The sequence below is a fragment of the Petaurus breviceps genome, unplaced genomic scaffold (assembly GCF_028583685.1).
Source record: "Petaurus breviceps papuanus isolate PSGF00001 unplaced genomic scaffold, PetGlider_PUasm1.0 156, whole genome shotgun sequence".
In the NCBI taxonomy this organism is placed as follows: Eukaryota; Metazoa; Chordata; class Mammalia; order Diprotodontia; family Petauridae; genus Petaurus; species Petaurus breviceps.
Window position 1 is genome coordinate 14,570,669 of NW_027185720.1, and position 14,319 is coordinate 14,584,987.

The 14,319-nt window shown below is 55.7% G+C and overlaps 3 protein-coding genes across 5 annotated transcripts in view; 2 read left to right on the forward strand and 1 right to left on the reverse strand.

Moving 5' to 3' along the window:
* The window catches only part of FAM227A (family with sequence similarity 227 member A), a 37,760-nt gene extending 34,691 nt beyond the window's left edge, over positions 1–3,069 (reverse strand). For 2 of the 3 annotated variants that reach the window (XM_069082146.1, XM_069082145.1), the window contains exon 1: positions 2,455–2,936. The gene's annotated coding sequence lies outside the window, so the exon portion shown is untranslated. The other variant, XM_069082144.1, reaches the window with a different exon arrangement.
* On the forward strand, positions 3,051–10,584 carry CBY1 (chibby 1, beta catenin antagonist). The gene is made up of 5 exons (XM_069082155.1): positions 3,051–3,187; positions 5,066–5,177; positions 8,130–8,235; positions 8,315–8,433; positions 10,103–10,584. The coding sequence occupies exons 2-5, from the start codon at positions 5,100–5,102 to the stop codon at positions 10,181–10,183; spliced, it is 384 nt and encodes a 127-aa protein (XP_068938256.1). The 5' UTR covers positions 3,051–3,187; positions 5,066–5,099; the 3' UTR covers positions 10,184–10,584.
* Positions 10,585–12,179: 1,595 nt separating this feature from the next.
* Positions 12,180–14,205, forward strand: TOMM22 (translocase of outer mitochondrial membrane 22). Its single transcript, XM_069082154.1, has 4 exons — positions 12,180–12,625; positions 13,079–13,197; positions 13,324–13,441; positions 13,527–14,205. The coding sequence occupies exons 1-4, from the start codon at positions 12,485–12,487 to the stop codon at positions 13,599–13,601; spliced, it is 453 nt and encodes a 150-aa protein (XP_068938255.1). The 5' UTR covers positions 12,180–12,484; the 3' UTR covers positions 13,602–14,205.
* The last annotated feature ends 114 nt before the right edge of the window (positions 14,206–14,319 follow it).

Below are 14,319 nucleotides of genomic sequence, written 5' to 3' on the forward strand. Positions count from 1 at the left end.
GAGAGAGAGAGAGAGAGAGAGAGAGAGAGCACAAGGACTACTGAAGCATTTTTAAATTTTAAATACATAGCAGAGAAGGCCAAAAGTCACCTGAGCCAAGCAGGCCGGCTTGATAGTAACATGGGGTATGTATCAGATAGAGTATTGTGGCATAAATCACCTGGCTTTGCTTGCTATTTTTGTGTAATAAGGCACTGATTTCATGTGCATCTGGATGGATCTTTAATTTCTGCTGTTATGTTTGATAACTACCCCAGCTATAAAGTTAATGGAGAAGCAAGCTGTGCAGAAAAGAAAGCCTCAGCTTCAGGCACCATCCTTCTTTTCTGTTCTATTCTGCATAGAGAAATGCCTGTTTTACTTGGTCTTTAAGTTCTGAGTAAAAAGTGTGTGTGTGTGTGTGTGTGTGTGTGTGTGCGCAATCCTCTCATTTTATATAGGAGGAAACTGAGGCTGAGTGGGTGGTGGGCACTTTCCCAGAGTCCCCAGGGATAGGTGAAGGCAACAGCAAGGTCAGGTCCCCTCTCCTGACTCCCCACTCTACCCTGCCTCTTCTAAAGGCCCTCCTAACCAGGATCCATCATCCCAGGGAAACTAGCCACTGCCAGTCCCCCACGGCCACGTCTCTTCTGTCAAGGTAAGACTGCTTCCATCAGCCCCCTCTGGGTGCACCTCAGGAGGCAATCTGCTCCCCGAGGATGCAATCAGGATGGGGAAGAGCCTCCTGTCTACAGTCCGTGAAGAAGGGCTGGAGGAATTGGGAAAGAGAAGACTCGGGGGTCCCGAGAGCTGCCTCTGAGGCACTAAAGGGCTGCATTGGAGAAGGGCCGAGACTTGTTCCACTCGGTCCCAGAGAGCAGATCCAGGGGCCACAGGGGGTGTGGCCAAGACGCTGTTTAAAGCCAAGTGCACTGACAGAGGGCTCCCGTTCCCAGTGGTCTGCCCTGTCCCATATGGCACAGTGGCAGATTCCTTTTGTGGATGGGTGGAAATGGGGATGACTGCCTTCCAGCCCCCAATTCTGATTCTGGGGCAGAGGTCCTGGTGGTCAATCACCTTGTGGTGAGGCTAGACTGGCCCTCCCAAGGTGTGTTCCACCCCTGGGTGCACCCTAGAAACCGTCCCCACAGATGTGGTAGTAGGTGCTGGGTCTGCAAACCCCATGACAGATAGCCCCCCACTATGTAAAACCACCCACTATGGATAGTCCTTCACTATGGAGAGCCCCCCACAAGGAGTTGGGAGGCCATGACACAGACACCCACTGGGACTTCCTCATGGACTATTCTTGCTAAGTTTCTAAACAGAACCAACCAGCTCCAAGGGGCCTTTGACAGCTGGGGAAACTGAGTCCCGGAGAAAGGCTCTGTCCACAGGTCCCAAAGCTCCCCTGGGGCCACCTGGGTCCCTCACCCCACCCCCGCCCCCGCCGGTTTTCCTCTCCTCTCCTCCATCATTTTGGATGTTTTTCCTGAAGTCGGGTCAGGAGCTCACGTGGGCTGCACAGAGAAGTTTCTTCCTGGGGGCTCAGCTGACCTGGGGCCATTTACTCATCCCACTGCCCGGCTTCCCCAGGGTGTGAACTAGCCCAAGGAGGGGTCGCGCAGGAAGGGGTTCCTGGGCTGGGTGTGGGCACACAGTAGATGCTTAATACACGGGTGTTCCCGGTCCAAACCCAACCCCTGCCCACTCTCTGGTTCAGTCCTGCGGCTCTGGGCATGGATTCTCAGTTTACCTCCAGCACCAGTCTCTGTGAAACATTTAGTAAGCGCCTACTGTGCGCCAGCACTGTGCTCAGGCTGGAGAGACAAAGAAAGGCAACGCGCCGCGCGCTCCATCAAGGAGCCCTTACAAAGGGCCTCCTGTGGGCTCCCCGGGGAGCTGCATTCTATCAGAAGAGAGAATGAGCACGCATTGGGCGCCTACTGTGTGCTAGGATCTTTACCAAGATCCTCCCAACAAGGAAGCGCCACTGGGGGTGAATGACTCGCCCAGGGCTAGGTCTTCCTGACCCCGCTGCCCCACCACACACCCACACCCACTCACCCACATACACACACACCCACACCCACACCCACTCACCCACATACACACACCCCCACACCCACTCACCCACATACACACACACACCCACTCACCCACATACACACACACACACCCACACCCACTCACCCACATACACACACACTCACACCCACACCCACATACACACACACCCACTCACCCACATACACACACACACACGGAGGCAGGAGATGGAACGTTGTAGGGCAGCGCTGGGCAGCCGGCTCATGACGGGCTTTAGAAGGCGGACCCGACCTCGTCCCAACGACTAAGCTTCTCTGGGCCTCAGTTTCCCGCGCCAGAAAATGGGGGAAAAGAAGGGTCTGTGTGTGTTGGGGGCTGGGAGGTGAGCCGTAAAGCGCGGCGCTGTCGTGAAAGGCGTGCCGTTACCTGAGCTGGGCGGCCGCTACTTGCCCCGAGGCTGGTCCCGCCAAAGATCCCTCAAGGACCGGCTGTGCTCCGGGCCCAGCCCCGCACCCCCGACACAGCGTCCCCTACGACACCCTGCAGGGCGCCCCGGGGCCGAGAGATGGGGCCCCATAGGGGCGGGGCCGCCGGGAAGGACGTCCATAGTGGCTCCGGCCTACTGTGCGGTCGGACGTTCCCATGGCGACCCCGGCGTTGGCCCTTCGCAGCCCCCGTCGTGCGCGCGAGCGAAGAACGCGCGCGGCTCCTGGGAGCCCCGATATTCCCCCAGGAGAGCCGCATTCCTTCGCCTATGTGTGTCTGTGCGCACGCGCGGGCACTCCCGTTTGCCTTGGAACGCCGCGTTGCCGTTACCATGACGACCGCAGGGTCGCACCTCGGGGACCGGCTATTGTTGGCATGGGGACTAGTGCAATAGCCGTAGGGGACACAGGGGAGAAGGTGACACTTACTGCTTTCTCTGTTTGTATCAGGAAGCATATCCGAGCTGACCTTCGCGCTTTCGTTCCACGAAGAGTCCGACGGCAGTTAGAGTAGATGCGTCGTCTCTCCGTCAAACTCTCGCCTCCCCCTCAATCTGCTCTCCACCCCCGCTCCCAGGCAGTGGTAGAGCCCGAGGCGGGGCTGCGCATGCGCCAGAGGCGGGCCGTAGTCTTGCGGGACTCTGGACCCGGCCGGCGCAGGCGGAGCCCCGCAGGTACGTGCGTTTTCTTTTCTGGGCCTGGATCCCTTTCTGTTTGTCTGTGCGTGGTCCCTCCCGGGAGACAGGCAGCGCCCCCTTTGGCCAGACACAGCGCAGGCGCCTAATCTGTGCGTGGGCAGTGAGGGGTTTTCTCTGGTTCTTGTGCGCCAGGCCAGGCGCACAGTAGGCACCTAATACTTGCACGTGGACGCTTTTGCGTGGACTCAAGCAGGCCTCCAAGGGGCATCCCCAGGCCTCTAGCGCTTAATGCCCGGCGGCTGGAAGATCTGAGTTCGGATCCAGTCTCAGACACTGCCTGGCCGCTGCCCCCTCGGTTTGGGGATGATACTGCCCCGCGCCCCCCAGAGTCGCCGAGCTAGTGATTGTAAAGCCCCCGGCACCCTGCATGTTGTAGGCTCGTGTCTTGTCTCTCCTCCACTGAAGGTGGGGGCCCTGGTGACGGCTCCCGAGGGTGGTGTGCGGGGTCAGCGCAGGGCTGACAGGGGGCTGCCCTCCCTGCAGCCTTTCGTGGGGTGGGGAGCACGGGGACTGCGAGAGGGGAACCGGGCCACACGTCGGAGCCAGGGAGACACGGGGGTTTGAAGGGTGTAACGTGGAGCCCGCGGTCCCTCCTGCGTATGCAGTGCCCGGCATGGGAGCAGGGGATGAATGCTGGCAGGGCGCCTGGGCCTGGGGCTGTCCCGTGCCAAGTCTGAGAAGCTGGTGGCCTGCCAAGGGTCCGGGGAGAATTTGGGTGACGTTGCCTTTCTCAGGCCCGCTTACACTTAAATGTCCCAGGAGGCATTCTTCCGGGCACCATAGATAGTGAAGCCATTGTTATTGCTAGTAATTAAAATCTGCTAGCCTGGTGAGGGCAGGGCCGGGGCTGCTGAGTGTTCATCTCCTGACCTTGAGGTGGCAGCCGGCGCACAGGATGTGGAGCCCAAGGACCTGAGTTCACATCCCTGACACGCCACTCACTACCCCTGTGACCTAAGGCAAGGCAACCTTTCTGGGCCTCGGTTTCCTCGTTTGTAAAATAAAGTCCCTTCTGGCTCTCAGGCCTCCGGTCTTTTCAGTGTCCTGGGCCACCTCTGAGTAGCCCTCAAACGATCCTGTGGGGTGGACAATGAAAGCCTTTTAATCTTTGTAGATGAGGAACCTGAAAGGCCCCGGGTGTCCCTTTTTCTTTTCTCTGTAAGTCCAGGGATGGAGAGACTGAGACGCTCCCCTCCAAGGGGTTGGTGCACCCTTCCTGAGAATGGCCCTTGGCCACACGCCATCTGCCCTCTGGGACAGGTCCTAAACAAAATAGAATAAAGCATCTCGGGCAATGCTGAGGTCTAAGGTTTAGGCGTGCTTGAGACCCCAAAATACCAACACTCTAGGCCCTGCCAAATGAATTCGACTCAAGTCTTCTCTAGCCAAAGTAAAGCAAAGTTTATTAGAGAAATGCCATGATTGTAGATGAGGCATCTGTGACACACAAGCGGGCCAGAGTCCTCTGACACAGAGTGAGTCTGCGCTAGATAATGGCAAGATGGAACTTACCTGCAGAAAGACTATGGGGCGATTTAGGGGTGGGTCCTGGAGGAGTCTAAGGAGGTCAGCCTCCCATAATGAGAGATTAAGGGTGGGAAATAGCTGGAGGCCACCTGGGGATGGCAGACACTGGAGGGCCAGGCTAGTAGCAGAGAGCTGGGTCTAGTGATATGAAAGGCTTATGGTCTCATCTAATGGGAAGATTCATGGGGAGTTCAAGAGGGTTCCCATCAGTTAGAGGAGTGGCTTGTCAGGGGTTCTGGGCAGTGTGTCCTTGTGATGGAGGCCCTATGACCGAGGCCGCCCATGGCAGTCACCTGATGTCTCCCTGCTTTCTTCCCTGGGCTCTAGGAGAAGACAGAGCCATACTGGGAGCCCACCAGAGATGCCCCTCTTTGGGAATACGTTCAGCCCCAAGAAGACGCCCCCTCGGAAGTCGGCCTCTCTCTCCAATCTGCACTCTGTGAGTAGGGGGGTCTGACTCCCCTAGCTAGACTAGGTGGAGTAACCACAAAGATAGAGGCCAGGCAGGGCCAGGAGGGCTAATAAGGGGATCCTGGCTCAGAGGGCTTGGGGGCCTCCTTCAAAGGGCACTGTCTTTAGATCCTATATGTCATATAAGAAAATTGGCCTCATTGCTGCAAGTCCCAGCTGGTCAATTAAAAAAAAAATAAAACCAGCATTTATTGTCCAGCTTTATCACTTAACTCTGTTGCCCAGACTTGGTCCCAAATGGCTTTGACAATTTCAAAAACTCAAGCTCACTTTGGGGAAGGGATGGAGATTCGCCTTGATGGCCAGTCTCCAGAATAGCACGTTCCAGGACCTTGATGTATTTCAGAGATGATCTAAGCTGTAGCAGCTTCTTTGGGACAAGTTCATGAGGCCTCTCCCAGCTTCCAGGGCGGATGTAGCAGCAAGCACCCCAGTGTCCCCAGTGTGTCTGCCAACACAGGTTCTTAGATCTGCTTTGATAAAGGAAAGCAGCTCAAAATTGGTTAAAAAGCTTACTTTAATCAGTCAAATAGGTATCATTTACCTAGTTCAGGGGAAAAAGGTCAGCACCCCGAACTTCAGAATATACAGACAGAATTATCAAGACAGAGAAACAGATCAAGTAGACAGTTTCCAAACTGTCCAACCATTACATCCATACCAAATCAGCATCTGGGTTTCATCAACATCTGGGTTTTTCAAAGTCAGGGGACTCTCAACAACGGCTTCCCAGAGTTTCATCTGATCAAATCACAGAACACTTCTCAAAGTGAGCCCCAAAACAAAGTTACACATCAGGGCTTATATAGCCTTCTCCTGGCTCAGAGAATGTAACAACCTTCTGGACCCACTGGCCAATCAAAAAGTATCTACTGAAAAACAAGCCTCCCACCCCAGACTCCAGGTGCACTTTAGCCTAGGGGCAGGGAAAATCTTAAAAATTTACATTCCCATTACAGCTGAACATGGCAGGGATGATGGCTGGAGCTGCTGGAGCCTGGGGTTTCATTGGTGGTATCTTGTGGGGAGCCAGTGGTCTCAGAGAGTTGCCTAGGCCATGGAGAGGTTATGTGATTCAGCCCAAATGTATCAGAAGCAGAATTTGAACCTAAATCTTGCCAGTTTGGAGGCTGGTTCCCCACACTGCACAACCTCTAAAGAAATCAGTCACATAACTATAGTCCTGCTTGGTAGAAAGGCTTCTAGTAATTGCTAAGGTTCTTTTGAACCCTAAAGATTCTGTGGGGTAAAAAGGTTTTTAAAAAATTTTTTTCAATTAAGAAGCATTTATTTTCTCTCCCTCCAAGGGAAAAAAAAGAAAAAGAAAGAAAGCCTTTGTCACAAACACGCCTAGTCAAGCCAAGCCAATTCTTGCACTGGCCATGTCCAGGCAGGAACATCTGGGGTCTGTCCCTGCTGGGTCAGGAATGGGGCAGCAGGCTTCTTCCCTGCTCACTCCATTCCTCAGCGTTCTCGGGTCTGAAATCAGTTCTCACCTGTTTTAAGTTTGGAGAAGGAAAAGGGAGCATGCTGAGGAGGACATGCTCCGAGGACAGAGGTCATGTCCATCTGTGAAGGCCCCAGAGCAGGCTCCTCCTTTGTCCCCCCCCCCCTCCGCCTCCCCATTGTCTTAGCTGCCTCACCATCCATCCGGCCTCCAGCAGCAGCAAAACCTTAGAGAAGTCATTCTCCCAGCATCATGTGGATAAAAGCATAGGGTCTCTTCCCTGGCAAATACCTCTGAGATTGTTCAGCCCAGCATATTCTCAAACTGGAATTCTTCCTACGCCATCACCAGTCAGTATCTATCTGGGCCACAGGAAAGGGCCGGGCCTGGAGTCCAGGGGACCAGAGTGCAGATCTGGGTTCAGCCACATCGTAGCTGGGGAACCCCCAGCAAGGCCCCAAACCTCTCTCTCCCAGTTTCTTCATCTGTCAAATGGGCACGGTGATAGTACCACCTTCTCAGTGTTACTGTAAGGATTGCAGACTTTGCAAAGCTCTCTGCAAACCTCAGCCTGCCGCATGAAGCCTAGCTGTTAATAACTCACTTAACCTTCCAAGCAGCCCATTCTGTTGTTCCAGCGTGCGGAAGCTCCCCCAAATCTACCTCATCATTTCTGTTCCCTGCTTGCAGACAGTCAGTGCAGTCCTTCTTCCCTTAGTAAAGGGAGGTATTGTTCCTTCTCAGGCCTAGAATCTCCCTCCCCATCCCAGTAACCCGGTCCAATCTGGCACCATCCTTCTCCAAGAGGCCCCAGAACAGAAAAATTGTTGTGTGTCCTTTGTTGTCTAGGAGGACCTTGACACCAGAGAGGTGATGCCATGACTTGCAAATGAATTGGATTTAAGTGAGGGAGGGCTGTGCAAAGTCACCAGCCTCACCTTCACAGCAAGGTGCAGATCAGGAGGGCTGACCGAAGGAGGCCTTTTTAAGCTTAGGTCTTTCCAGGTCTCAGTCTGACTGAGGCAACACCCATTCAGTGATTAAGACTAGGTAAGAAATGAGCCAAGGAATGGGAGGGGAAGACCAACCCTCAGGGTTTCTGGTGAAAACAAAAACAATTGCTTTTTACAATAGGGGGCAGGGGCTACAATGACCAAGTGGGACTTGATCTGGGACCTACCCTTGGCCAATCAGTGAGAGCCAGAGTGATTTGGGTTTAAGGAAGAAGTCTAGCCCTAACTCCCAATATATCTTGGGAGGTTTCAGCAATCAAAATTTAGATTCATTCACAGAGAGAAGGGAAGGAAAGGGAAGGGAGAAAGAAAGAAGAGGAGCTGTGTTGCCCAAGGCTCCAATGAAGGCAGCTCTATCTGTGGCTGGCACTCTGGAACTGTCTTTGAGGCCACCTGCCCTCCCCTGGCAGTCTTTATGAAGCGTTCTGGTACACTGTGTTGTGCTCTCTTTTCCCCACAGCTGGACCGATCCACTCGGGAGGTTGAACTGGGATTGGACTATGGGACGCCGACCATGAACCTGGCTGGGCAGAGCCTCAAGTTCGAAAATGGCCAATGGATAGCCGGTGAGAAGTGTGGGCTACAACTAGGGGCCCTGCCTGGGGAGTGGGGCCCTCATGGATTCTGCCATTCTTCTCCCCCCAGAGTCAGGAGCCTGTGGAGGCAGTGACCGCAGGGAGGCCCAGCGGCTGCGGAAGAGGAACCAGCAGCTGGAAGAAGAGAACAATCTCCTGCGGCTCAAAGTGGACATCCTGCTGGACATGGTGAGGGGCCTGGGCCGCGGGTGTCCAGGGGGAGGGACCGGGCCTGTGTAATATAATGCCAAGCAAAGGCAACTTCCCAGGTTCAAAATACCAGCATAGGTGCTCTCTATTTTATTCAGTGACAAACCAAGAACAGAGAAGATCAAAACATGACATCATTCAAAATATAGCATTTACTAAGTGTGATTAAATAATCTCCAAGGACTACCCCACCCCAGGACCTTCCAATCATTCAATCAATTACAAAGTCTCTGTTCTAAATACTTCTCCACCCCTAGGCTATACCTTAATTAAGTCCACCACAAAGCCCCTCTTCTCAAATGGAGATTAGTTTTCAAACATAAGGTCAAAAGTTCCCCACCCCTGGATCACAATTGAATCTACCCCAGGGTTACATCAAGTTTAAACACAGCACTTAATACCCAAATGGAGGTCTTTTCTTCATCTTGACACGAGGCAAGTTCTCAGCAATCTTAGTTCCTGGGGAGACAAGGCTTAGCAAGGCCATAAGATACATTGCCAGTCCCTTCATGAATTCATCCTCTGTCTGTAGAACAGTCCTAGAACCCCTGAACACATTAGCAAAGCCCTCTCCCAGGATTTCTGTAAACATACAACAAGAAAATCCTTCTTCAGGGCTTCTGAACCAACAGAAAGGCTCCCAGACCCCTGCAACAACAGCACTGTCCTTCACCAGTGGACAGTATTCATTCTGTCTGCAGGACAGTCTCCAGACCCCTGCAACAACAGTACTGTCCCTCACCAGTGGACAGTATTCACTCTCTGTCTGCAGGACAGTCTCAGGGCTTCTTAGCGAACAGCCAGGTTCCAGGACTTCTTCAACAAAAGGACTGTCTTTCACCAGTGGACAAATCTGGCAAAACAACATCAAAACAGACAGACAAAGTACCAGCCAAACAGCCATGTCTCCTCAGTCCTTGGCAGCTCAGGGGGCAGGTCTCAAAAGTCCAGGGCAATTCAAAGCGGCCACCAGCAATTCTCTTAGTCTCTCTCTCTCCACGAGGTGCTGCTCCCAAAAAGATCTTCCGCCTCTCTCTAGTGTCTCTCCAAATCTACATCACCAGCTCCTCCCAGTTCAGGACTTTCTTTTCACATCAACAAGCCCATCCCACAGGTGGGATTAACAAGCTCTGGGTTTTAACACAATCAATTTGAAAACCAAGCCAATACAGGGGAATCTTTAATTGCCATTACTATCACAGCCTGGGACATCCTGCTGGACATGGTGAGGGGCCTGGGCCGAGGGTGTCCTACTGGACACGGGGAGGGGCCGGGCCTGGGACATCCTGCTGGACATGGTGAGGGGCCTGGGCCGAGGGTGTCCTGCCCCCTATGAGCTGCAGCTGAGCTCTCTGGCTGTTAGTGGAGGATGAGCACAGCGCTCTCTACCCTGACATGCCGATATGTGGGCCAGGCTAGGGCCTGTCCACTGGCCCCACAAGAATCCCATCAGCGTTACTTTGTGAAGCCTCTCAGATGTTCCCCATTTCTGGCTGTGTCCATGACGTGGGCCTCAGGTGGTCAGAAAAGCCCCTCCCTTGGCTTCCAGATCCCCCAGATGGCTGCCTCCTCCTGATGGCGTCACCTGCCTCCAGACAGGAGGGCCCAGAACCCACATCCTGCTGATTATGTCCCACATTTCTTCCAGCTCTCTGAGGCCACGGCTGAGTCCCACCTCATGGAGAAGGAGCTGGATGAACTGAAGAGCATTAGCCGGAGGAGAAAATGATGTCAGAGGTGCCAAGCCCCAGGACACAGCATGGAGGGTCAGGGGAGAAGGAGGGCTGGCCCTGGTGGACACATCCTGTAGGACTGGCTGGAGCCCTGCCAGAGTCTGGCTCAGGAGAGGGTGGGGACTTGATCCAGAGCCGGCCCCCTCACACTTCTTCCTGTGAGCTGTGTGTTCAGACGGGTCATCACAACGCTTCTGCTTGGCCCCAGATGTGGAAATCTCTGGGGTGGCCTGAGGTCCGGCTCTGGCACCTGCCCCATGTCCTGGTTTGTCCTCCTAAATTAGTGGCTAGGTGGCTTCAGTGGCTCATCCAGTACCCAGTTCCTCTGGCTGCTCCCAGGGCAGGGCCACTTTTCTAGTTTTTACTATTTCCGTTTTTATTAAAGACTGAAATCAGTCTGGTGGCTAATGTGCTTCTGCCCCCAGCGGCCTGCTTGTGGTCACTAGCCGTCTCTGCCTCGGTGGCAGGTGGAGCCAGAGCTTTGGTAGGACAGAGAATGAGGGAGACCACACAGGTGCTCACAGGTGGCTTTGATGAGGTCAGGGTATGACACTCTCTTAGAGGCCAAAGTTGGGGGGAGGCTATGGCTCAAGTCCAAGGACATGCCTTGCGGTCTTTAAAGGCCAACATAAAGACTAGATGCTGTCATGCCAGCTAAGGCTTCAGGCTTCCCTGGCCACCCAGGGGAAGGGAAAGGAGAGCCAGAAACACTGCTGACCAGCTCCCACCAGCAGGAGGCCAGAAGTGGCAGCACCGCCATCCGTCAGTCCTGCTGCCAGCGGTCATTGGCAGGTGCATCTCTGCTCCCCATTGACTCTACTCTTAGGGCCTGTGAGCCAGCCTTGCTGAAGCATCAGGACACCCTTGGGGAGAGTCGGGCAAGTCAGGCCACCACCACCCTCACTACGGCCCCTCGGACCCTGCTGGAGACAGCCCAAGAACCTTGGGAACAGCTGTGCTACCAGCCCAGTGCCATCTGCCATGGGGACAGCTCCAGAAGAACCAGAAAGGAGAGTTCTTATCACCAAAGCCCTTGGCTCTGGCCGGTGATCCACCATCGAAAATATATCAGTGGAAACATTTATAGCAAACCAGAGACTGCAGGGTGGATGTCAGCTGGGGAGGAGCTGAAGAAGTGGTGGAATGGCAACGTGATGGAACCGTGCGGGAAGGAATGATGAGCTCAGAAGAATGAGGACAGACTGGTGATGCTTAAATGAAGTTTCGAGAGACATACCATCCTTTATGACTGAGGCCCCCATGTTTATTCATAAGAGGATGGTCACTGGCCGTCTCCTTCAGACCAAAGGCCCTTCACGGCAGTGGGCTCAGTTTAGATGCCCATGGAATTTCAGGTGCACCTCAGGGTGGCAGTCAACACTGAGGGGATAGAAATGGAAAGATGACTCTTGCAGTGTTGATGTTATGATGAGGGTCTTGGGGCGCCAGACCCAGCGCCCCCAAAAAAGGGAAGACTCATTTCCCCAGAGCAGGAACACACCCAGTGGCCCAGAGTTCGTCTCTTTTAGATGAGATCTTGGCCTGCATGAATCTCTGCTTAAGGTTTCCCACACTGGCTGATTTCTGGATAAGGAGATAGAAAGGGGGAAGGCCTTGGTCCTCGTACAATCATTAGTTATTAACTGCAAGGGCACTGGTGCCAGGAAGAGCGGATGGGGCGATGCGTGCGCACCTGGGTGTGTCACAGAAACATGCACGCACGTGATCGTCCAATGGCCCGGGGTGGGGGGAGGAGCGGCAAGTACACGCTGCAGCTTCGGGCGCACTCGCCGGTTGTTATACCGTTACGGAAACGAAACAAACACGTTTCCAAGCCTGGGGGAAGTGACGTCACAGACGAGGCCCAGCCCCCTGCGTGCGCTCCCCGAGGGCTTGAGCAACGCCTTCCTTCCGCGAGGCCCGGCGGACTGTCAGCGCCCCGCCCGCTTTCGAGCCTCGGCCCGAGGGGCGGGGCCGCCCTGGGAGGTCACTGAGGGAGGTGCGGCCTTCCGGCTGCGCCCACGTTTTACCGAACCATCCTCTTATGAAGGGGGATTGTTCCGAGGAGTTCGGGTTCAGTCGCAGGGCCGCACTCGACGATAGCTTCGAGGCCGCTGCCGCCCCACTAGGGCGGAAGTGACGCACCTGGAACCACGAAGCCTCCGAGGAGTCCACCTCCCTCAGGGCCGCGAGGGGGCGCTCGCGATCCCGCCCTCCCCAGCCCCGGCCGCTCCGCCTGGCCGCCGGCGCCTCGCTTCCTCGCTTCCTCCCTTCCGCTTCCGGTGTCCCTTAGAGCCATGGCTGCCGCCTCGTCCGCCGCCGCGGTCGCTGCTTCTGCCGTGTCGCCGTCGGGGTCGGCGGGGTCGGCGGACGAGTTGCCGCAGAAGAGCAACGCCGAGAAGGTCGAGGAGGAGCTGGAGGACGACGACGACGACGAGGTGCGGCCGGGCGGGCCGGGGGGTGGGGGGCGGGGCAGCGGGAGCGCGTGGGCCCGGGGGCGGGGCTCCGAGGTTGCCGAGGCCTGCCCATTTTATCGAGGAGGAGACTGAGGCCCCCAGGCCTTCTGACTCCGAACCCTGTCCTTTTGCATGCAGCCCGCATTTATTAGGCTCCGACTCCGTACGGGGCCAGACGGTGGTCACGGTAGCCCGCGGTTGTCTGACACATGACAGATAAGGAAACTGAGGCCTGGGTGACGCAGTGAGCTCGGCGCAGAGCTGGGATTTGGACCCAGGCAGGGGGAGAGGGAGGCCTGGGCTCACTAGGGCAGCCAGCAGAGGCGGCAGAATTTGAATCCAGGGCTTTGGGCTGGGGGAGGGCAGCCAGGAGGGGCCTTCCTCCGACGGAGGAGGAGCCCAAGGCGCAGAAACGCATCCCCCTCCCTCCCGCAGCTTGATGAGACCTTGGCCGAGAGGCTGTGGGGCCTGACGGAGATGTTCCCCGAGAGCGTGCGGGCGGCGGCCGGGGCCACCTTCGACCTGTCGCTGACGGTGGCCCAGAAGATGTACAGGTGAGCGGGGGGGGGCCCCCCCGCGGCGGGGGGGGGGGGGGGGGGCGCGGGGGCGCTGGTCCGGGGGGGCTCCTCCCCAGCCCCTCGCCGCCGCCGCCGCGCTCATCCCTCTCTGTACTCCCGCAGATTCTCTAGGGCCGCCCTGTGGATCGGCACCACCTCCTTCATGATCCTCGTCCTCCCCGTGGTCTTCGAGACGGAGAAGCTGCAGATGGAACAGCAGCAGCAGCTGCAGCAGCGCCAGGTGAGGCCCCGGGCTCCCCCACCCCCTCCCGCAGCACTAGCTCACACCCTAGGGGCGGCTGGTGACTCGGGCCCTTTTCTTGCAGATACTCCTCGGGCCCAACACGGGACTGTCTGGAGGGATGCCCGGGGCCCTGCCGCCCCTTCCGGGGAAGATTTAGAGAAAACCGGCAGCCTCCGACTGTGCTCCAGAGGGAGAAGTTTCCAATTCCACTGTTGGCCACCTGCTGGTGATTTGAAACTGTTTTTGTTTTTTCTGGGTTTTTGGGGCATGTTGAACCATCTGAACACTGGGCAGAATCCTCCCCACCCCCCTCCAGAGGTATCTGTCTTGCAGCTCTGTCTTGCAGCTTTGCCCTCCACACCGGCATGAGGTTTTCCTTCAGTGCTCCTCCTCCGACTGGAGCCAGTGCAAGGTTGCAGTGACCCCAGCCCTGGCCTCCCCATCTCCGTTGCTAAGCTGCTGTCAATCAAAGGATTGCCTTTTGCTGGGGAACTGAAGTCAGCAGGACTGTGCTCCTGACCATTCATTGAGAATTGTTGCCGGGAGAAGCTCAAGTCAGACCCAGTGTATGGAGTGGTGGGGTTGACAAGAGTCACTGTGAATCTGTGTGTCCTGGAGGCCGGGGGCAGAGTGCAGGATGAAGTTGTCACGGCCTCCTCCTGGTGTGCTGGCTGTTTTTGTTTGCCCTGTAAAGCAACGTGTGTATGAGAAAATCGGCGCTGATGTTTTGTATTAAATATTAAAAATGATTCCATCTTCAAGGCTTGGCCGTATGGCTCATCCATCCCCCTCTTTGGAGCAGTGATTTTCCCCAATGGCTCCTGTGGGTTAGATTTTACTTACGCTGCCAGTAGCACGATCACCCAGTATCCCCA

Coding starts and splice junctions, on each gene's coding strand:
- CBY1 (XM_069082155.1), top strand. CDS start 5,100: ATGCCCCTCTTTGGGAATACGTTCAGCCCCAAGAAGACGCCCCCTCGG. Junction 8,236..8,314: donor AAATGGCCAATGGATAGCCG/GTGAGAAGTGTG, acceptor TTCTCCCCCCAG/AGTCAGGAGCCTGTGGAGGC. Junction 8,434..10,102: donor TGGACATCCTGCTGGACATG/GTGAGGGGCCTG, acceptor CATTTCTTCCAG/CTCTCTGAGGCCACGGCTGA.
- TOMM22 (XM_069082154.1), top strand. CDS start 12,485: ATGGCTGCCGCCTCGTCCGCCGCCGCGGTCGCTGCTTCTGCCGTGTCG. Junction 13,198..13,323: donor GTGGCCCAGAAGATGTACAG/GTGAGCGGGGGG, acceptor GTACTCCCGCAG/ATTCTCTAGGGCCGCCCTGT. Junction 13,442..13,526: donor AGCAGCTGCAGCAGCGCCAG/GTGAGGCCCCGG, acceptor CTTTTCTTGCAG/ATACTCCTCGGGCCCAACAC.